The following is a 23994-nucleotide window of genomic DNA, read 5'->3' on the forward strand; positions in this document are numbered from 1 at the left end:
AATAGGAAGGAACTACAACAGAGGGTTAGAGGTAGAAGTGTGAAGAATATTTAGAGGACTTGGGATGCCAGATATAAGAGATTTCTTGATTCCTAAGTTGGAGAGAGGCTTACAATTTTTGAGAAAAGCCAGGTTTTGAGATGTTTGCGGAAAACTTGGAGAGAGCTCAAGTTTCGAAGAGGGGAGGTAAGGTTGTTCCAGAGCTCAGTGATTTTGAAGTGGAGGGAGGTCCCTAGCTTTCCTGTGCGGGATATGCCTTTTAGCGAGGGGAAGGATAGTTTTAATTTGTGAGAGGATCTGGTGGTATTAGGGTATGATGAATTCCAAGAAAGAGGGATAAAGGGAGGGAGGATACCGTGTAGGATTTTTAAAGCTAAATAGGCGCATTTATAGTGGACCCTGGCAATTATCGGAAGCCAGTGGAGCTTGGCCAGGTGCGGGGAGACATGGTCAAATTTACTTTTAGCGAAGATGAGCTTGGCCGCGGCATTCTGAATCCGCTGGAGTCTGTGGAGGTTTTTCTTAGTTAGGCTTAAGTAGATAGAGTTGCAATAGTCCAATCTGGAAAGGATGATGGATTGGACAAGGAGGGTAAAATGTTTTTGATGGAAGCAGGATCTAACTTTCCTCAGCATGTGAAGGCTGAAAAAGCATTGTTTCCACCACTGGCAAAGAGACTCCTCATCTCCCACAATCAGAGCAGGTTGTTATCTAATCATAAAAAGGGACGGCCCACAGTGCATGATAAGTTAAAACCAACATTACAAACTTACCAAATTTGATGTCCTTGGAGTAAACTTCGTTCGCATTCCCAGAATGCAGTTCTGTCACACAGCAGTCGCTGCTGGTGGCCGGCAGGATGGCGTTGGAGATTGTGGCGTTGTAATGGTGAGGGGGCATGTGAGGGCAGGTACAATCAGTCTGCGTGACAGTGCAGCGCTGCTGCCAGCCACCAGCTCGCACACACTCCTCAATCCATCGGCAGAGTACGGCACACATGAACTGGCTGGAATTATCATTGTTGATTAGCAGAATCTCCACAAAGCGGCGCTCCAGTAAGTCTTTGGACAGCACCGGGGTCGCCTCCGATGACAGGCAGAGTCGCAAGAAGTTTTTATCAAAGTGCAGGAAGGTGACAGGGCCACCAGGCTGGCACAGCTCCATCCCCGCCTCCTCCCCCTCCTCTGGCTGAGTACAGCTGTGGTTGGCCACGTAGTGGTCTAGGGGCTGCACCATGGGAGACAGGAGGGTGCACACCGGCTCCTCCTGATCAAACTTGAGGTACAGGGAGTACTTGGTGGGGTCCGGGTTCTCCAGGGCCCACGAGCAGCCGGATGACACGACAGGGAATAGGTCCTTAAGTGAGAAGGATCCGTACAGGATGCCAGATGCCAAGGCGGAGCATGCGCTCAGAGCGGGGGCTGACCCCGCAGGTGACAGGACAACAGAAGATATCACACACAGTAAGAGGTGACAAGCAGTGTTCATCCTATGTCATTTGCCCTGAAAGAAACAAGAGAGAGAGAGAAAGCGATGAGGACATGACAAAGCTCCCTTTCCCTGCACAAGAAACAGAAGTGGGGACCCAGAATCCCCCCTTGCCAGTCAGGTTTTCAGGATATCCACAATGAACATGCATAATCTTGATTTTGCATGTACTGCCTCCATTACATGCTAATTTCTCTCATGCATATTCATTGTAGAAATCCTGAAAACCTGACTGGCAAGGGGGTGCTCCAGGACTGAGTTCCCATATGGCTCCAGAAAAGGGAGGATGGATTGAGACATCCGGGTTTTCTTCCACTGAAGGCAATGTATGACAGATTGAGACATCCGGGTTTTACTTCCATTCCATTCTGAAGTAAAACCCGGACGTCTCAATCTGTCCTCCTTTTTCTGGAGCCATATGGGAACCCTATTTATCAGCCCTAGAACAAACACTGAGGAAGCAGAAAGGTTTCTAGTCCTTGCATACATATACTGTATATACACTGCCTTGGATGAATCTCTCATCAGGATTTATTAAGAAGGGGTCTCTGCTGAGGTCCCACTAGTCAACGACTCTCCCCTCATCTGCCCCAGTTACTCTGCTGAACCTCAGGTTTAGGCACACCCACACCCCTTCCTTGATGGGTATCTTTTGGGGCCTAGTTCAGACATACCCAGTAATTCCACGGCACAACTATATCCATTTTGCTTGCAAGGAGATTCCCTCAGAGTTGCAAACAACTATACCGGTCACACTGTTTTCTTTTACTAAGAGGGAAACTCATGTGGCCGCGTCCAGTCACATAGAAAGTGATTTTTAAAGAGCCCACGCAGAGAAACTAATCTTCCCACTTGCAATATTGCATTCAGATGTCTCTGTCAAGGCAGGTCTCTGCACCAGGGCCAGTTTTCCTTTCTGAGGCTTTGAACCAGAGTGGAAGGAAACACCCTCCAGGGATTCAAGACAAAGTTAGACAAGTTCCTGCTGAACAAGAACGTGCGCTGGTAGGGCTAGTCTCAGTTAGGGCGCTGGTCTTTGACCAGAGGGCCGCCACGTGAGCGGACTTCTGGGCATGATGGACCATGGTCTGACCCAGCAGCGGTAATTCTTATGTTGTTAAAAAATGGACTTAGGCAGAGGGGAAGAGATGAAGGAAGGGAGAGAAACACAGCAAAGGAAAAAGAAAACAGAGAAGGGGGGTCAGGGGGAGAGGGAGGTCTGATTATCCCCACAATATTTTACCACCATGCTGGTTAAATGCATTGGGTCAAAACTGATTACAGTTTATTTCAGATTTAGCAAAATCAAGGCTTGAATTACCCTTGATTAACAGAGCAATTTTGTACTCAGATTTCAACAAGCGCTAATCAAGTTTAGCACCAAATACCATGAGCTGAAAAGAGATGCTAACAAGTCCAAAACACCAACACTTTTTCAGAACTTAAGAAAAGGGGGGTGGTGTAGGGGGACATAGGAGGGATGAGAGAGGGCGCAGGGGCAGACTGGAAGAGGGAGGGTCTTCCGGAGGCTGTTACAGGGGAAAAAGTGTAGTTATTTACCTGTAACGTAGGTTCTCCGTGGACAGCAGGATAGTCAGCCACATATGGGTGTTGTCCCAACACCTCCCAATTTGCGGATAAGCTCTCCAATAGCTCAGAGAGATTTTTTTTTTTTTTTCTCTGAGCACGTGCAGTGCCCGGGCCCCACTGGGCATACCCGAGCCCTACCCATTTCCCCCTGCTTCCCCCTAATCCCCAGGATGTTCCTAGCTGTGGCCGGGTCGGCCGTATGGGGAGGCGGGTGGGTTGTGTGGCTGACTATCCTGCTGTCCACGGAGAACCTACGTTACAGGTAAGTAACTACACTTTCTCCTAGGACAAGCAGGATGAGTCAGCCACATATGGGTGACTCCCTAGCCGAGGGATGTACCGACTGGACCTGCGCCTTAGCGCTTTGTGCATCCCTCGCCTGGCTGTGGAGGCCAAGCCGGGCAGGGTAATCAGGCAAAGCAGGTAAAGTTGTGGAAACAAGGTTTTAGATAAAGTGCTGTGTTAACTGAGCAATAATACTCACAGAACAATGAACTGGTCAATGACAATCAATGAACAGTGAGAAACCAACTGGTCAACAGTGACCATTCGTACTTGCATGTGAGAATTCATACTTGCCTATTCCACCTTCAGTCTAGACAGGAGTGCTGGAAGACCTACTTAACTCACAGAACAGCGAAAACTGGTCAATGACAATCAATGAACAGTGAGAAAACCAACTGGTCAACGGTGACAATTCATAACTGGTCAATAGTGACAATTCGTACTTGCATATGAGAATTCATACTTGCCTATTCCACATTCAGACTAGACAGGATTGCTGGAAGACCTACTTAACTCACAGAACAGTGAAATTGGTCAATGACAATCAATGAACAGTGAGAAACCAACTGGTCAACAGTGACAAATCGTACTTGCATGTGAGAATTCATACTTGCCTATTCCACATTCAGTCTAGGAAGGAGTGCTGGAAGACTTATTAATCAATATCTATAACACCCTACTTGAACAGTGTTTGTCGATATTTATAACACCCTACTTGATCAGTGTTTGTCAAGCCTGTGCTAGTGGTTGCTGTCCCTCCAAGGAGGGAAGAGCCACTTCCAAGACTGCTCGGCCGAATGCATTTGGAGCGTGGAATGCAGTAGTGCTTGGTGAAGGTGTGCATGGAGGACCAAGTGGCTGCATCGAAGATGTCCCCTATTGGTGTGTGGTGCAGATGTGCCATTGTGTTGGCTATGGTTCTGCGCTGGTGGGCGTTGGCTCCCACCTGCGGTAGATGCTGCGCTTTTCTATAGGTGAAGGGGATGCACTCTTATATCCAGCGCGAGCGCCTGCGTTTGGTGGCCGGAAGTCCTGGTCTGTTTTGGTCGTAGGAGACGAACAATTGAGGCTTGTCTAATCTGCTGCATAGTCAGGGCCCGCACACAGTCCAGGAGGTGTTGCTGAGGTGGCAGTGTGCCTCCCTGTGGGGAGATGTAGAGTGCCGGGAGGCACGCTGAAGCCACCTTCGGAAAGAATCGGGGGTGGGTTCTAGGTACCACCCTGTTCTCATGAGGGAGTGTGTCGGTAGACACGATGGTCAGGGTTTTCCCAGCCAGGAATACGGGATCTGCCTCCCCCAAAGGTTTGAAGGGGTCGAGGTGAGATGATGCGGCCCCAAGTTGAGGTCCCATCCAGGCGGTGGTGGTCTGACCGGTGGGTGCAGATTGGACAGTCCCTTCATGAAATTTTGTGATTACTGGATGCGTCGACACTGGTTTGCTGTCTAGACCAGCGTGGTATGCCGTGATTGCACTTAGGTGGACCTTGATGGAAGTGGGTTTTAGGTCCCCCTGAGATAAGCTCAGTATGTACTGCAGGATGTCCGGTATGGGGCAGTTGTAGGGGTCTCGCTGCATGTCTGTGCACTGGTAGCGGAACCTTCTCCCTTTCAACCCATAGCGTTTTCTGGTTGAAGGTCTTCTGGCTGCCATAAGAGTGTGCTCCACGTCTTGTGGTAGGTTCATCCTCTCATCATCCATGCGGTCAGGGCTAAGGAACGCAGGTCGTGGTGGAGGGTAAGGTTCCCGCGTTGTGTAATGAGAACTGCACTGATCGGGAGCGGGGAGAGGTGGGTGAACCGCTATCCCTTGCCGGAACGGGAACCATGGTTGCAGGAGCCCGAACAGGGCAATCATGATCACCGTTGCTCTGTCCTGAAGAATCTTCTGCAGGACTTAGGGTGTTCCAACTCACAGACAGACCGTCGGGGCTGAGACGGTGATGGGTTGATCTCTTTGCGCAGAAGGTCGAGTATTTTGAGTTCGGTTCGGTTGCAAACAGGTCGATGCTCGGTGTGCCCCAGGTGCTGAAGATCTTCTTCATCGCCGCTAGGTTGAGACACCACTCATCGGGATCCAGCTGGTGGCTGAGTCTTTCTGCCAGGTCGTTCTGCTCCCACAGGAGGTAAGTTGCCTGGATGGGGCATTGAATGGAGTTGGAGAACTCCCACATGTGGCAAGCTTCCTTGCATAGCGAGGTTGACCCTGACCCTCCCTGTTTGTTGATATAGTGCAAGGCCACCTGGTTTTCTGTTTGGGTGAGGACTGCCCTGCCTGTTTGAAGGTTTCGAGGGCATTCCCTAAGGCCCTGAGCTCCAGTAGGTGGGTGGTCAGAGGTTGGGTACACTGGTCCCAGTGACGTCTGAGGTGCCCTTTCAGGGATCACATGAGTAGTCTGGTGTGCTGCACAACAAAGACCGGAGCGTGCTGACGATGAGCTGCTGGCAGGGATGCACTGGGCCAGGGATGTCATGGCGTCGATCTGGTAGTCCCGTAGGATGGCCTTGGTCTGCGTGGTGTCGATGACTGCCCAGATGAACGATATCCCCTGGGTGGGTATCAGGTGGGATTTCATGTAGTTGATGAGGAACCCCAGTTCTTGGAGGAGGGTTATGGTGGTTGACGGGGCTGCCAGCTGTCAAGATAAGATAGGACGCGCACCCCTTGAAGGCGAGGATGTGCCACTGCCATGCACTTTGTGAACGCTCTTGGAGCCGTTGAGAGTCCAAGGGGCAGGACCTTGTACTGGAGGCGTCTGTCTTGGCTTTAGAAGCGACAATGCCTCCTGTGGGCTGGGTGCATGGGATACTAGCCAATACTCGGGCTGTAACAGGGCCAAGACTGTACCCAGAGAGTGTATCTGGACCTTGTGTATGCATCTGTTGAGCTTACAGAGATCCAGGAACGAGCGTTGTCCTTGTCCATGGTGACGCGGGGGTTCCTGGAGTAGAAACCCCTTGGTGATCTCTTCTGTTCGTCACCGCCTCTATTGATTCTGCCGAAGCAGGTCCTCTCCTTGCTGCAGGAAAGTTGGGTCGTCAGATGGAGGGTGCCCCGCCCACTCGGGGGGGGGGGCGGGAGTAGAGACGAATTCGGAATCCCTGCTTGATGATGCTGAGGGCCCAATGGTCGATGGTGATCCTGAGCCAAGCCTTCGCAGACAATCTGATCCTGCAGGGCCGGAGGGTGGTCAAGGTTCTGTTTTTGTCTTGGGGAGAGGGCTGCCCTTGGATGCCCTGCCCCTCGGGCGGTGCTTGTTTGCATAGCAGTTATGTTACTGTTGCGAGCGCTGGGGCACAGACTGCTGCCAGTGTGGACTGGCTCAGTTGTGAGCTGGAGTCTCTATTTTATTTTATTTATTTATTTCCTCTCACTGGCCTCCTGATAAAGCCGCATCTGGAACTGGAGCGCAGCAATTCGTGCGCTCAGCATTGCGCCCTCGAAGGTCTTTTTCCCCGTGGAAACCAGGGTTTTTCAGGTCCTTCCCTGACGGGGGTTGGAGGGGGGGGTCGTGCTGCCCTGTTCTCTTAAGCTACCGCAATGTCCATGTATGGCTGCTGCGGGTTGTCGAATCCCTGGGCTGGAAAGATCTGGTACTTCAATCCCAGTCTCCTTGATGTTGGTTGCCCTGAGGAGGGAGTCAGCCAAATCTTGTCTCTGCAGTCCAGGAGGTTCTTGTGGACTGGAATCGCCACTGCCTGCGTGAAGTACTGGTACTGGTAGTTCAGGCCTTGTAGTACTCTGTCTTGGGTACTTGTTGTCCACCCACGTGGATCTTGAGAAAGGCTGTGAGTTTCTGGAGGGACTTGGGGTGAGTCCTCGTTTGTGGGTTGTTGTTTTTTTTTAGTAAATATTTATTTATTTTTGTGGGTGGTGACTCGGGGCGTGGCTGGAGGCTGGTGTGTAGCTTGTTCCTCCATTGCTTGGGTGCATGGCATGCCGCTGAACCGTGCCATGTTGTTGTGCGTGGCTCCCTCTAAAGGGGGGCATAGTGGGGAGTGTAGCCCGCTGAGAGAGGAGTGGGTCAGCAGGAGGATTAACTGTGGCTGCTGGTCCCACCCCTGGTGGTTCGCAGGTTCATGTGTTGCTCCACTTGACTGATTGTGTGGCTCCATGTACCCCACCGCCCTTCTCTGTCCTTCTTGAGAGGGGGGGGAGAGCCTGCAGAGAAGGGGCAGGATGCACCCCTTCATCTGTGCCAGTGCTCCTGGCTGCGTTTCCCACTGTGCCTGGAGGCAGAGAAAAAGGAGTGATAATGCCTCTTGAGTGGACTTCTGCTGCTGTACTGCCTATTGTATATTAAACTGTACAGCGCTGCATATGCCTTTCAGTGCTGTAGAAATCATGAATAGTACAGAGTCCCTCATGCTAGCTGGAAAAGCACTCTGCCTAGGTTTTATGAAGAGCAAACAGCTTTTTAGACTGAGGAGTTTCAAACCCCCACCTTTGGAGAGGCATGGTCTGACATGCCGCATCTCTGAAGATATCAGCACCCTGCTGAGAAAGGCAGACTCCTCATTCCCAACATGAGAGGGGGGCGGGGTGGGAAAGGTGTGAATTGTAGACTTTGCAGGACCCCAAGAGGGAAAGAAACATCGAGTTGTTTTTTGTTTTTTTTTTTTTCCAGCATGTCCTTTATGAGCTGAACTCTGGGGCAGCATGTCTCCTACTGGGGGGAGAGGTCTGCAGGTCCCCTCCAAGGGAAAAAAGCATGGGAGATTCTTTCTCCTTAAATTCAGATTGGGAGGAGGGTGGGGCAGAGCCCTCGGGGCTGCAACAGATTATCAGAGGTTTTCCCAAAAACAAGCAGATAGGACTTACCTTTGAACCCCAATCGGCTCCCTGCAGAGGCTGGCTGTAAGAGGCAGCATGCCGTCTGGAGGGTGAAAGCCCCGATCTGTTGCTTGCAGAGGCTGTGGATTTACGCAGCAGCATACAAGACTCCTATCGGCTGCCCTGCAGAGGATGGCTGTGCGTGGCAACATGCAGGGATTCCTGGAGAGATTTCTCGGTCTGGCGAGACTCCTATCGGCTGCCCTGCAGAGGCTGGTTCTAAGCGGCAACATTCAGGGACTCCGGGAGATATTTCTCTACCGGGCCAAGTGCAGGCGGGAGGATTAGCTGAGCCAGGGCATCCTGGAGGCTCCTTGCCACTGTAGCTTGTGGATCCCCCGCTGCTGCATTCTGAGGATGGCTGCTGGAGGAAGATTCTCGGGCCTCACTTCTCTTCATGCCCTGCAGAGGCTGGATGTAAGCAGTAACATGCAGGAACTCCTGGAGAGATCTCTCGGTCTGGTGAGACTCCTATCGGCTTCCTGCAGGGGCTGGCGGCTAGCGACAGCATGCAGGACCTCCGGGAGAGATTTCTCGACCGGACAAGTTACAGTCGGGGGGGTTGACTGAGCCAGGATGTCCTGGAGGCTCCTCACCGGATTCGTCTGTGGATCCCCCGCTGCTACGTCCGATGAGGATGGCTGCTGGAGGAAGATTCTCGGGCCTCACTTCTCTTCATGAAGTCTCTCAGTGCCCTCTTCCTTAGCTTGCGTGCACGTGGTGACATGTGCACACAATGCAAGCCACACGGAAACCTCGAGCGCCGGATCCAATCAGTGGGCGCACAATTCATGAGGATCCAGTGTGTTCATCCTCCTCCTGCATCCCAGTTGTTTCTTTAGATGATTCAGGCATCTTCAAGTTGATGAGTAGAAAAGTTGTAATGGAGAGCTGTAGAAAAATCCGACCGATGGGAACGGGCGGAAACTAAAGACTGGGGATTAGGGGGAAGCAGGGGGAAATGGGTAGGGCTCGGGCATGCCCAGTGGGGCCTGGGCACTGCACGTGCTCAGAGAAAAAAAAAAAAAATCTCTCTGAGCTATTGGAGAGCTTATCCGCAAATTGGGAGGTGTTGGGACAACACCCATAGGTGACTGACTCATCCTGCTTGTCCTAGGAGAACACCCTGCAGGGATTCAAGACAAAGTTAGACAAGTTCCTGCTGAACCAGAACGAACGCAGGTAAGGCTAGACTCAGTTAGGGCACTTGTCTTTGACCTAAGGGCCGTGGCTGGAGCGGACTGCTGGGCACGATGCACCACTGATCTGACCCAGCAGGGGCAATTCTTATGTTCTTAAGAGACTGGAGAGATAGTGAAAGAAGGGGAGAAGAATGAAAGTGAAAGGAAAATGAGATCCAAAGGAGAGGGGGGGGGCAAAGTGGGACTATCTACCCCATCCATTTTAGCTAAATTTCTCTGTATTTATTTATCACAGGAGGTCGATGGAGCTCTTCCAATGTTACGGCCCACTAGAGAGAAAACTGACATTCACACAGCCCTCTGGGTATAAATTTTGCCCATCCCTGCTAAGGGTAGACACACTGCCAGCGAGACAAAGTGCCCCTGTTTGCAATGCCTTGGGATTAAAGTTGAACTCAAATGATTTGGCCTATTTTTCATGTTATTTTTTGTATCATTTTATCAGTGTATTTTCGGTTGGTTTTTATATTTGTATTGGGAATCTTATGGACTCTGCCTTTTACAGGTTTACAAGCTAAAGCTGGTTATAAATTGAATGAAATTAGTGTGAGAGCCAGTGTCAAAGAAAGCTTCTGACTACAGCGAAACTCCTGAGGAAAACCAGCGGAGAGTTAGCAAGAGAAGGAAAAGACAGTTTCCGGCCTAGTTCCAGTGTTTCAGCAGAGCCCACACCTCAGTGCAGGGCCTGGACCTCTGGTGGCCTGTGAACATAGGGTTACCAGACGGACGGCTTGTCCAGGTTTTGAAAAGCTTTCCAGGTAGCAGCAACATCGGGACATCATCTGCGCAAGCACAGATGCCCTCCCAAGTGAGCAGATTGAGGGGGGCAGAATGGGGCAGGGCCATGGGTCCGTATTTGCGTTCCCTATGTGAACAAGACAGAGGTTTGGTTAGCTTTTTCTTAGTTAGATGCACCATGGGACAAGAGAGACCTGTGGCCTGCAGCATGGTACCCTCAGCTCTGCACATGGAGGTGCCATAGGCACGCTGATACAGCAGAAGACCCTGACACCAAGAGCTACCTATTTTGGGGAGTGTCACAGACATATCCTCAGGTTACAGAGTTGGAAAAAGAAAACTCCTCCTGGCATTCATCCTTGCTAGTTCCTGCCTACCTCTCCCCCATCCTTTTTCAGCTCCTCTTTTCTTCCTCCAGGGACATTTCCATTCATGGCATGTTTTCTGTCCTGTCACATAAGAGACGAAGCACACAGTGGTCCAAAGTCAGGACTGGTGATGAAAGGAAAGCCTGGACAAGCAAGTGGGTTTATCTATTTCGGTTGTTTCCTATCCTGTTGTCCCCAAAGAGCTCAGAACGGGTTACAGGTCAATAAACAGCTAACAGGTTATGATTTGCTAAAACCACAGTACAATTTCCGATGCCAGTTATTATGCTAACTTGATACATACAAGGGGTCTAATACCAATTACAAAATATATAGTTTATAGGTTGCAATTTCCCATAGTTATCCTCCAGCCAGGTTTTTTCAATACAAGTTATTATTCTAACTGGAAACACATTTGGGATCAATACCAATATACATAATGTGCAATTTACAGGTTAAATTTCCATAGCTACTGTGGAAGAATCTACAAGTCAAGTTTAGCAGCACATACCAGGACAGATAGATTCCGTAGAAACGTAAGGATTTCTTCTTCACCCAGAGAGTGGTGGAAAACTGGAACGCTCTTCCAGAGGCTGTTATAGGGGGAAACACCCTCCATGGATTCAAGACAAGGTTGGACAACTTCCTGCTGAACCAGAACGTACGCAGGTAGGGTTGATCTCAGTTAGGGCACTGATCTTTGACCTGGGGGCCACCGTGGAAGTGGACTGCTGGGCACGATGGACCACTGGTCTGACCCAGCAGTGGCAATTCTTATGTTCTTATGTTAGTACCAATATACATTGGTCACGGGCAGGGGAGTTAGGTGTGTTTTTATTGTATCCTTCAAGGGATCTGATCTGCGAGGGCAGTCGATTCCAGTGGCTCGGTATGAAGTGGGAGTAAGAACGTCGTTTGCTGGTTTGCAGTTGTAGGGCATGTCCAGGGGGCATTTTGAGGCGTGTCCAACAGACTATTTGGCTAAGCACTTGATATGGTACAGACCATCCAGAGCATTGAGATCTGACACCCATTTTTTGCTTGATACATGTAAAAGGGATACAGTGCGTTATGTGAAGACTACAAAATCTTGTTTCTCCATTGCTGGCCCTGTTCCATGGAACGCTTTGACAGGTATTTCAAGATGTTGTGGAAGTTTGTTACAGTTTATAACAGTGGTCTCAAACTCAACCCCTTTGCAGGGCCACATTTTGGATTTGTAAGTACTTGGAGGGCCGCAGAAAAAATAGTTAATATCTTATTAAAGAAATGATTTCCAGTGATTTCCAGAATCTATTTCAAATGCTCCTGCCTGGCTTTTAAGATCATTCACTGCATCCTTCCTCCCTTAATCCCACTATCTTATAACTCCTCGAGTCCTGATTCTACCAGACCCGCCCAAAGATATAAATTATCCTTCCCCTCTCTACACGGTATTCGCTATGCAGGCAAACTGGAAAAATCCCTTCTCTTCAGAATCACAGGTCTTTGGAACGACCTTACTACCCCGCTGCGGAACCTGGGCTCCGTCCAATTATTCCGCAAGCCACTGAAAACCTGGCTTTTCACTAAAATGTAATTCTATCCCCCCTTACTCTTCTCTTCTATATATAAGTTCACATAAATCTTTTTTTTCCTTCTCTTCCTATATTTTAAGTTCTTGTAAACCGTGCCGAGCTCCACAACATCCGTGGAGATGATGCGGTATATAAACTTAAGGTTTAGTTTAGTTTAGTTTAGTTTAGGTAAAACTCTTTATAGTATATAAATCTTTCCTTTTGGCTAAGTCTTAATAATAATATTGTCATTTATAGCTAAAGAGACATATGATCAAGAAATTGTTCAAAATAGTACCTGGCGGGCCGCATGTGGCCCCCGGCCGCGAGTTTGAGACCACTGGTTTATAAAATTATTGAAGACTTACCTTCATGCACAAGTATTTTTTGCTAGTGGTATTTTTCCCTGGCCATGACGATATAACTTTCTTTTCTGATAGATATGACAAGATGTCCCCCTATTTTAATTGTGTTTTATTAATTTAGTTTTGTTATTTAGATTTTTCTAGACATGTATGTTTTTGAGGCTGTGTATGTCAATTGTGAATCACTTTGGTCAAAAGCGGATTAAAAATGTTTTAAATAAATAAGTATTTCATCCTGGGAGAGGAGGGACCTGCTCTGCACTTACAGAGGAAGCTCGGCGCCATGTCATGCAAGGATCTGAACGCTAGCATCAGGCCCTTTTGTGTTTGGCTACGGTCAGCCAATGAGTCGATGATGGAACCTGGGAAAAAGAGTCTGATCGCTGCATCTTGTGCATGCTGGAGACGTTGTACATTCTTTGCCATTAGAATAGCGCATGTGGGAGACTACCAAGGCATAGAGTAGTTGGATGAAGTCAGACTCTGAAAAGTAGTTCCTTATTTTTCGGCGTTGTCGCGGGTAGTAAAATGAGGACGATACCACCTGAAAGATATGGTTGGAAAGCGACATAGTGGAGTCCTAGGCAGCGTACTTGGTCTTTTGCAGTTATGGTAGTCGAGTCCCAGCACAGCGAGGGACGGATGCGGTTGCAGCGCTCTTTACGGATCCAAAGGAGTTCCATTTTGGAGGCATTTCATTGTAATTTGTTACTGGATATCCAGTTTTTGATTTCTGAGAGGCAGTGTAGGAGTTTCGTGATTTGGGCATCCCGATTTTCTCCTGGCAGTAGATATAGTTGGATATCAATCGCGATGAAGCGACTCCATATTTGGTATTTGCAGGCTATGTCTAAGACAGTTCTAATGTAGAGATTGAATAATAGGGGGATAACAGAGCCCCTTACGGAACATCATATTTGATCAGTTTTGGTTTCGATAGCGCATCATTGAGCAGTACGCTTTAGGATCTATTATTCAGGAAGGAGGCAAACCATCTTAGTTTCCTGGTTGGTGGTTGATTTGTTGTGTAGGTGTAGTTAAATGTAATCAATTGGTGAACAGACCAGGGTAGGGTTTGTGTGGTGAGCAGACTGTCATTTTGGTAAAGATTAGGTCTAAGATGTGGCCTACAGAGTGAGTTGACGAGGGGACTATTTGCTGGAAGCCTAGGTCTGATAGTGAAGTGATGAAGTCTGCCGGGGATCTGGTCTCAGTTGGGTAGCTTGCAAAGTTAAAGTCTCCAAGAATGATGACTCGGTTGTATGTGATGAACAGTTTGCTAAGGATAGATAACAGGTCATCTACGATAGCCATTGGAGAATGCAGTGCTCTGTATATCAAGGCGAAGGTTAGATCTTTGTTGTGACCCGCTGAGAAGGTGAGGCACTCCAGTGCGTCTAGTGTGATGGTGTCTATTGGTCTTGGATTGAGGCTGGACTTGAGGATGGTGGCTATACCTCCACCTCTAGTGTTGGTGCGTCAGAATTTGCTTGGATATCGGTGCATAGGGAGAGGAATGACCAGCAACAAAAAGGAGATGATATTGCCCCTGGCTCATTTACAGTACTGTGTACAATCCTAGAAAGCACAACTTTGCAATGAAATAAATAGGATGGAGTCAGTGCAGAGGATAGCTAATATAATGATCAGTGGTCTTCGTTGCATACCTGACATGAGAGAAAGGCAGGAGAGGGAAGATATCACAGAGATATTTAAATATTTCCAAGATATAAATGCACAGCAGTATCTTCAATGAAAAGGAAGCTCTGGTGCAAAGGTGAAAGGGGACAGATTCGGGAATAACACAAATAAATCTTCCTTTTCTAGAAAGGGTGGTAGATGTGTGAACAGCATGCCAGTGAAGGTGGAGAGATGAATCCAGGACAGCACTAGGGATCTCTAAGAAAGAGAAGAGGATTGTAGAAACATGACAGCAGATAACGGCCAAATGGCCCATCCTAAGAGATTCCACAGGCACTTCCTATTCACAGAAGACACCAACCTTTCTGTAAAAAAGTATTTCTTTAGATTATATAGAAACATGAAGGCAGACAAAGACCAAAGTATGCAGATTGAGATCTTTAAGTCTGTCCCCGTACGCCTTTTGATGAAGACCACGCCCCATTTTAGTAGCCTTCCTCTGGACCGACTCCATCCTTTTGATATCTTTTTGAAGATACGGTCTCCAGAATTGTACACAATATTCTAAATGAGGTCTTACCAGATACTTCCTTTTTCCTACTGCCCATACCTCTCCCTATGCAACCTAGATCCTTCTAGCGTTTGCTGTTGCCTTTTCAACCTATTTTGCCACCTTTAAATTAGATCATCAAATACTATCACACCCAAGTCTCGCTCCTCTTTCACGCATAAAATGTTTTTCATAAGAACATAAGAAGTTGCCTCTGCTGGGTCAGACCAGGGGTCCATCTCGCCCAGCAGTCCGCTCCCGCGGCGGCCCATCAGGTCCATGACCTGTAAGTGATTCTTTGTCTAAAACCCTTTAATCCCCATCTTTCTTCTATCTATACCCTTTCATGATCCTATCTCTACCTCTGTCTATATCCTTCAATCCCCGTATCCTTCAGGAACTTGTCCAATCCCTCTTTAAATCCCCTTAATGTACTCTGTCCTATCACATCCTCCGGTAGCACATTCCAGGTGTCCACCGCCCTCTGAGTGAAGAAAAATTTCCTAGCATTGGTTCTAAACCTGTCCCCTTTTAATTTCTCCGAGTGCCCCCTTGTTCTTGTAGTTCCCAATAGGCTGAAGAATCTGTCCCTTTCTACCTTCATCCCCTAAACTGTACCGTTTCATTGGGTTTTTGCAGCCCAAATGCGTGACCTTGCATTTCTTAGCATTAAATCTTAGCTGCCAAATTTCAGACCATTCTTCAAGCTTTGCTAGTTCTTTCCTCATGTTATCCACAAATCAGGAGTGTCTACTTTATTGCAGATTTTGGTATCATCTGCGAAGAGGTCAGTCTTATCAGTCAACCCTTCAGGAGTGTGTGGTGCAGTGGTTGGATCAACAGTCTCAGCAGACTGCGGTTGTGGGTTCAAACCCCATGCTTCTCCTTATGACCCTGGGTAAGCCACTCAGTCCTCCATAGCCCCGGGTGCATTAGATAGATAAGGAAAAGGCTTGATTGCAAAACCACTTAGATAAACCTTGATAGGTGGTATATAAATACCTAATAAACTTGAAACTTACAAAAATGTTAAAAAGAACAAACCCAAGAACCGAATCTTGAGGCACACCACTAGTAACATCCCTTTTCTCAGAGAAATCTCTATTGACCACTAACCTCTGTTGTCTTCCACTCAACCAGTTCCTGACCCAGTCCATCACTTTGGGACCCATTAGGCAAATCTAAACACACCACATCTAGCGCACTGTCTCTACCCAATTCTCTGGTCACCCAGTCAAAGAAATTGTTAGGTTTGCTTGATTTTTAAGTTTAGAACCATCACTTTCAAATGAGCCCTCTCTACACCTGTCTTAATATTAAACCACACCCTGCGGTGATCACTGGATGCCAAATGATCACCCATTATAAGGTCAAAAACACTATGCCCAGTATGGCCCCATCCTACGTGGGCTCAGACATGGCCCTTTCTATGATCCAACAAGGCAGCAGTGATTATTAAAGCTATGTGCCGCGCCTCAGAGTAATGCTACAACCTCATAGCTAGTCTCTCAGGGGAAAACAGAGGGAGTTTCTCAGGGACCCTTCAGCTAATAAGATGCCAGTGAGATCACTGGAGCTCCTCTCCTCGGAAAATCCTTCACTGGAGACATCTTATTTGCATGTCCAAGGAATGAGGTGCCCTGGCAGAGCTACTGTATATGTGGATTGGGATCTCAGTATTGGAATAGTTTATGGTTTATTAACAAAAACCAAAAAAATGACCCCAAAATATCCACAGAGAAGAAAATCCAGAAGAAACCAAAAGAAACTCTGGAATGACGATGTTCCTCAATGGACTTTATTTGAAAATGTCAAAGTTCCAAAGGTACACTAATATCATCCACTTAAAAGCCTTAAAGGACCTAGTCCGCTAGGGATGCAGGACCCAACACGGTCCGCGTTTCGACAAAAAGTCTTCTTCAAGGGTCCCTAGGGGTCCTATAATGATGAATACGTGGGAAAGCTAATATGTGGTGAGCCGGAAGTGAGACACTGCTTGCATTTATTAACTTCTATTCCGCCTTTGTCCAAGGCAGATAACAAGATAACATACATAATTAAACGAATGAACAAAAATGCAGTTTACAAACCAGCAAAGTCTAGAGAAGTCCAGAAACCAAAGCCTCAGCGCAGCAGACGGCCTACGTGAATCGTTGCAATTATACTAAAGCCCTCTATGGAAAAATTCAAGGCCCCCCCGTAGCATAGGGCCCTTTGCGGAATAGCAGGAGGGGATGGATTGGCTGAGCTGTATGTGAGGGTCTCAGTATTGGAATAGCAAGAGTGCTGAGGGGCAGGAGTGAGGTGCATTGTGAAGGAAGATTGCTTCATGTCGAGCTGTAACCGATGCAATCTGTCTCTTCCTCCCATGAGCAATAACACTGCACAAAGATTGCCAAAAGAGAAGTGGAGAGAAATCACATAGGAAACGACAGCAAGAAGGCACTGAACAGGCCCTTGCAATTCCTGGTCACATCCAGCAGTCTTCAATTAAGTCATCAAAGCCGGCCTTCGGAGACTATTACTTATGTGATCGAGTGAAGCAGAGACACCCAGAATGGGATGGAGGGATGGGAGACATGGGGGGAGGGGGAGACTCCCATCATCAGCAATCAGCGCTATTGGATTTTAGAGACAATTAATCTTTTTGAAAATAAATAAAGCCCCTTCTTAGATGGTGCCATTCATTAAGATGAACTTGTCATTCACATGGATCCTGCACCCCTGCAGGGTGAGGGGTGGTCCAGAGGTGAAGACCTGTAGCCATTAAGGCAGGTTTCATGGCAAGAAAGCCTTTTCCCGTCACTGCGCTGTGCCCATGCTTTTCACTCAATCACTAGGCATGCCCACCGTCAATCTGTGCCATGGACTCCCTCCCCTGTAACACAGATTCCAAACCCCACCCCTGAAATAAAAATGTCCTCCACACGGCACAGATTACACTGAGCAAAGGGCAGTCTCTTTCAATACAACCCCTCTTAAAAAGAGACAGGTCTCCTGTGTAGTTTTAGGAGTCTGTGCAAGTGTTTCTTAAACCTGAGGTAAAGGCAATGCAAACTTCAGTCAGCCAGCTGGAACTAATTATGCACCTCCGTTTTACTGCCCTTAAATGACATTTGTCCCACCATATGGATATTACTGGCTATATGTAATTCAGTTAAGGAGACTGGCATATGTCAGGACTGTTGCCATACTAAGGAAGAACAATCAGTAGAGCTCGAGTCCTTCCCTAGTGGAAGAAATGCCCCCCCCCCCCCCCACACACACACACACACACACAAACATTCAACAAAACACCTCCACTACAACCCCACCCATGTGGAAGAACTGCTCATCCCTCCCACATGTCCAGCCGAGTATCTGTGGAAGAATTGAATTATAATGCTTATCAATTATTTGGCTACAATCATGGGTCAAGGCCGCCAAAAGATGTATGACCTCCTCCTATGGAGATACAAAGTAACGATGCCCCTCCCTGGAGAGCCCACCTAAGTTGCAACCCTATACGTGGGTTTTGGGACCTCCTTTGGAGTTTGCGCAACTCTGCCTAAATATCTTTATGGCCCAGGAGGGAAGCTCTGGAAAGAGGGGGCACAGGCTGAATCAGAAAGGGGACAGACTCAGAGGAAACAGTTCTTTGCCAGAAGGGTGATGGATGCATGGAACAGCCTCCTGGTGGAGAAGAAGTTTCCAGTTTATTCTGCACTAGATATACCTTCTATCAGGGTTATCTAAAGAGTTAACAATAAAAGCAATAATAACATACAGGGACTGACTAACATGAGAAGAAGGGGAAAAGGGGAGAAGGGCTACATCATTACATCGAGATTAAAATAAAAGAGAGAGGGGAAAGGAAGACACAGTTGGGAAACATGGGCCAAAGCACAGCAGATCTTGGAGGAAGAGGAAGTGATTGGCATGGAAGGACCGACTGGACAGACCGCCTGGGGGCTGATATTCAGGAGAAGTTCCTGCCCGCTTCAGTACTCAGTGGTACAAAACCAGTAGCAGCTCTGACCTCCATGGCACTCTCTGAGCAGTCCCGGCATGATCCAGGGACGGAGATGGGATGGGCCCAGATATTACCCGGACACCATTGTATTCAGTGCCGGTGACCGGATAACTAACTGGGCAAATTGCTGGGTTACTCATCTGGGTACCGGCACTCAGATCAGCCAGATCCGGAACACTTCTAGTGGCCCACAAGACTTGGATAATTCAGCGCCAGTAGCCAGCACAGTGTCTCTAATTCTTTCCTGAAGGGCTGAATTCTGTTCCCACCATCTTTATATGCTGTCACTGCCTATGTTTCTATTTGGGTGACAGTCTGAGCTCCCTTTCTTACATCCTTTGCCATAAAAACAATGCAAAAATGACACGCTACTGTCTCTCTTTTCCCAACCCTATGCCTGGAAACCCCTCCAAGAATGATTTCGCCCACCCAAACACCGTCCAGCGTAGATAGGTAAACAAAGAAGAGAAAACAGCTGGGCCACAAACCGAACTTGGCCCACGGCAGTGCTTTGTTTTCAGGAGCAGAGGGGGCAGGATATGATGGAGGAACCCTGTTACCTCAGTCCTTTTACATTTTCTAATGCATTAGGAATATTTATGGCTGGTCAGAGCTCCTCCCGCCCGGCTCCACATTTCCACAGAAAGCTCTTACAACTTAATGGAGCACTCTCGGCTCCCTTCTCTCGCCTGCGCTTCTCTCCCCTCTCCAGCGTGGAAGTTCAGAGCTGTCTCATAATTCACAGCATAAATACTGTTCTCCCAGTGAAGGCAGCTCATGAATCATCTCAGACGCCTTTAATTAAAAATTCAGCTTTTTGCAGGGTGGCTAGGATCATTCAAACAGTACTTACACTACGCTGCTCTCGCAAGAAAGGGAATTGGAGCAAAGGTTTCGATACTGGCAACAAAGGGATTCGGCATCCGTCAGGACCAGCTGCGTGAGCTCCAAAGCCAGGTGAAGGTCCTGCTCTCTGCGCCCGAAACACACCACCTCCTCGACAAGTTCCCAAAATGAATGGCTCTGTCAGGAGTAAGGGAACAGGGTAGGACCACCGTGACCTTCCCAACACCAAGTTCAAGAACGGAATCACTCACAAAACATTGATTTCCACAAACCAGAAGATGGCACGGGATGGGCCTTATGGATTACACACCTTGGGAACTCCCCAAGGACACCACAGCTTTCCAGGCCTCCCTTGTTCCCCCTCAGCACAGAATGTGAGTTTCCTAATGTCGTCTCCTGCTCTGACAGTTCATTTCCCCATCTAACACTATTCCAGGCTTATTCATCTTGATCTATGGCACAATTGGCTACACATCTTCTGAAAAATGCCAGTCTATTTTAATCAACTTTTGCTGACGATGAACTGAAAAGCTTTATTGCCGTTATGAGGAAGGCTGAGTGCTGACTGCTTCGTCAGGAATAGATGCAGGGAAACACATCTCAGTCTGTGCCCAAGAACGCACGGAACCTAACCCCCTCTGTGCCCAAGAACACATGTACCTTAATATTCACGTTCCTCTGTGACAAAAGAATGCATGTAACCCAGACATCACACTCATTGGTGCTCAACGGCCCAGCTAACCCAGTCTATCAGTGCCTGAGGACTTACACAACTCAGTCCTCAAAATCCTTAGTGCCAAAGAAGTCACGTAACCCAGCTGGCAAAGACAGTTTGGTGTCCTTCAGAATATCCCACAGACTAGGGGAACTTGGACCTCTACTCCCAGGCCATTCAGAATCAAGGATGCTGCAGAAGCTAAAATCACTGTCCCTGGCTACAGGCATAGGTTCTGAAAGACCAAGGATTCTCCTTCCCCTCTCAACCTTTGTGGAAGAGAGAGAGACAGTGCACTAGTGATGTCATTTGAAAAGAACTAGGGAAAGGGGATTTGGATACCACCTTTTTGTTGCTTAGGCTACTATTAGGGGTTCTTGTTATTGTTTCAGATTCTGCATGGAATCTTGCTACTCTTTGGGGATTCCACATGGAATGTTGCTACTCATGGAATGTTGCTACTATTTGAGGTTCTACATGGATTCTTGTTATCGTTCGAGATTCTGCCTAGAATGTTGCTACTCAGGGTTCTAGGATCTTGCTACTCTTTGGGGATTCCACATGGAATGTTGCTACTCATGGAATTTTGCTACTATTTGGGGTACTACATGGATTCTTGTTATTGTTTCAGATACTGCATGGAATCTTGCTACTCTTTGGGGATTCTGCATGGAATGTTGCTACTATTTAGGGTTCTGGAATGTTGCTACTATTAAGGGTTCTACATGGATTCTTGTTATCGTTCGAGATTCTGCCTGGAATGTTGCTACTCATTGGGGTTCTAGGATCTTGCTACTCTTTGGGGATTCCACATGGAATGTTGCTACTCATGGAATGTTGCTACTATTTGGGGTTCTACATGGATTTTTGTTATTGTTTCAGATTCTGTATGGAATCTTGCTACTCTTTGGGGATTCCACATGGAATGTTGCTACTATTAGGGGTTCTACATGGATTCTAGTTATCGTTCGAGATTCTGCCTGGAATGTTGCTACTCATTGGGGTTCTAGGATGTTGCTACTCTTTGGGGATTCTACATGGAATGTTGCTACTATTTAGGGTTCTGGAATGTTGCTACTATTAGGGGTTCTACATGGATTCTTGTTATTGTTTCAGATTCTGCATGGAATCTTGCTACTCTTTGGGGATTCCACATGGAATGATGCTACTCATGGAATGTTGCTACTATTTGGGGTTCTACATGGATTCTTGTTATCGTTCGAGATTCTGCCTGGAATGTTGCTACTCATTGGGGTTCTAGGATCTTGCTACTCTTTGGGGATTCCACATTGGATGTTGCTACTCATGGAATGTTGCTACTATTTAGGGTTCTGGAATGTTGCTACTATTAGGGGTTCTACATGGATTCTTGTTATCGTTTGAGATTCTGCCTGGAATGTTGCTACTCATTAGGGTTTTTGTCAGGTACAACCAGGAAATTGGGCTCGATGGACCATTGATCTGACTTCCTATGGGTATTCTTATGTTGTTCTGAGTGAGAGCTCTATAGTAATGAGCTGCTTATGTGCAACATCCTGCCACGGCTCAGAGACCCTTGTACTCTGTCCCTGATTTCCTGAAAAGTTCTTCGACAGTCCTACCCCCTGGGCAGACTCTGGGCATCCACAGAATCATTTATTCAGATTGGCTTTCGATTGTGGTGAACTACAGGCGTTTGGAGACCGTCCAGCCTATTTCAAATTGACGTGGTGTATTAGTTGCTCTTTGGGATTATCGTTTCTTTCCCGTTTTAGTTGGAACATTTCCTTTCTATTTTAATGTGCTATTATCATTCTATATGAACTACTTTGATCATTTTATGATCAAACTCCGAATAAACAAATATTTTAGCTAAGAACAGGGTCCATTCTATTCCCCAATGCCGTTTCTTCTATAACACTATTCTCTTAGTGAAAAAACTGATTCTGACATACTGGATTTTGGAAGATGCCCCTCCTGTATCCCATTGGAAGAGTAGACTACAGGAGATGGCTCAATTTGAGATCAGATCCTATGCTACCTCTCCGCAGCTGGCTAAGCAGCGCTATGTTACTCTGCGGGAGCGTTTGCGTGACCTATTGCCTTCTTGAGTGGATTGCTCTTTGGTTGGCTTCTCACTGCCTTTTCTTTGCTGGTCCCTGTAGCCTTTGGTGCCCGGGGTGGGGGACCTTGGGGGGTTTGGGGGAATGTGAGTTGGTATGTGTGTTGAGGTATCTGGCATGACTGGTGGTTCGTGTTTGGGGAAGCGGAGGATGCATGTTGGTTTCGGGGTCAATTTTTTCTTTGTATATTGTACCTCCATGTGCTTGGTATAGTGGGCTGCCTATCTCGGGCAGTGGCTTGCTCTTTGCTCTCTGTTTACCTGCGGATGTATGTTTCCTCATGGGAGGGGTCTGTTTGACAGGCTGTGCTGGGCTTGAGGTATTTCTGTTGTATGTGACTGCTTTGGTATTGTGCTTTTTTTTCTATTTTGCTGGTTTGTGCTTATCCACTTTCAATAAACATCTGTTTTTTTACAAAAAGAACAGGGTCCAGATTTGCCTAGAAAGACGATCCAGCCCTGGGCTTACTAGAGTTCATGCAGACCAGTGGTTTTCAACCCAGTCCTCCGAGACCTCCTGGCCAGTCAGATTTTCAGGATACCCAAAATGAATATGTATGAGAAATATTTGCATGCAATGGAGGAAGGGCACATTAATACATCTCATGCATATTCGTTGTGGGTATCCCGAAAGAACTGGGTGGAATACCGGCTGTAGTGACATCAGTATTTGAAATTCACTCTCTTCTATGGCACATCCAGCCAGTCAGGTTTTCGGGATATGCAGAGCGAATATGCACCAAAAAAACCCAGAGGCACAAGCCAATCCAACTCATGCCTAGACTTTGTGGATAGCCTGAAAACTGGCTGGCTATTAAAGCTGCCCTGGTGCCACCTCTGTGCTTGGGTCAACCTGGAGCCACCTGGAAAGCCAACTCTTCATTCTTCTACCCCTCCCCAGCCCAGCTCCACACACTCTTTGCTATATCACCATCGGGGTCTGAGCGTAGGAACTGCAAAATCCACATTGCCTGTGAGCTGGAGAAAGGGCACACAGGGGAAGGAATGAGCGCTCATTACTGCAGGTGCTATAACTCAAGTGGGCAGATTATGTGCTGTAACTCATCCTTTGTTCTAAGACCAGTGGACTATTTAATGCTTCCTCTAACTAAGTTAAACAGCTTCTTGGCATAACCCGTGAACGGTATTTTGCTCCTTCCTGCCTACCAAGCCACAAAACACTCCCTCTGCTCCTGCTGCGCCTTCAGATGAGGTCAGAGCCGCCTGTTGCTGAAGCCACATCACCCATGGTGGGGGGGGGGGGAGTCACAGGAATCAGAGCATTCAGTGTCTGCTGTTCCCCCTGCCGCTCTGGCTGAGGCCTCCACATTCATAACGTCTTGAACTGGCGTATACTTTGAGACGGGATCTCTGACTAGCAGGTGGCATGAACCTTTGAGTGCAAACATCGACAACACCAGCTCAGCACCGTGGCCCTCTGAAGGAGTCTGTCTCCTTCCAAGAGTGATTTTTCTTTACTTCTTTCTGCTGCATTCAATATATCCCCTTTTACACGCAAGGGCACCAGAGCAGGTAACAAATAATTTGAAACAATAAGCAAAATTGAAAACGAGAGGAAAGGCTAGTGAAATGGCGCACCGCGACAAAACATGGAAACGCCGTGAATAATTTGCAGGTAGAAGAGGAGAGAGAGACACACACAAACAAACCAAAAAAAAGGCTGCCAACTCCTGCTGTGAATCCC

At 47.6% G+C, this 23994-nt stretch overlaps 1 protein-coding gene across 1 annotated transcript in view; it reads right to left on the reverse strand.

Moving 5' to 3' along the window:
* The window catches only part of ADGRB2 (adhesion G protein-coupled receptor B2), a 164293-nt gene that overhangs the window by 119859 nt on the left and 20440 nt on the right, over positions 1-23994 (reverse strand). The window contains exon 2 of the mRNA XM_033957083.1: positions 774-1503. Within this exon, the coding sequence (XP_033812974.1) occupies positions 774-1488 (715 nt within the window). The 5' untranslated portion in view covers positions 1489-1503. The remainder of the gene's footprint in view (positions 1-773; positions 1504-23994) is intronic.

Source organism: Geotrypetes seraphini, chromosome 8 (assembly GCF_902459505.1).
Source record: "Geotrypetes seraphini chromosome 8, aGeoSer1.1, whole genome shotgun sequence".
Classification (NCBI taxonomy): domain Eukaryota; kingdom Metazoa; phylum Chordata; class Amphibia; order Gymnophiona; family Dermophiidae; genus Geotrypetes; species Geotrypetes seraphini.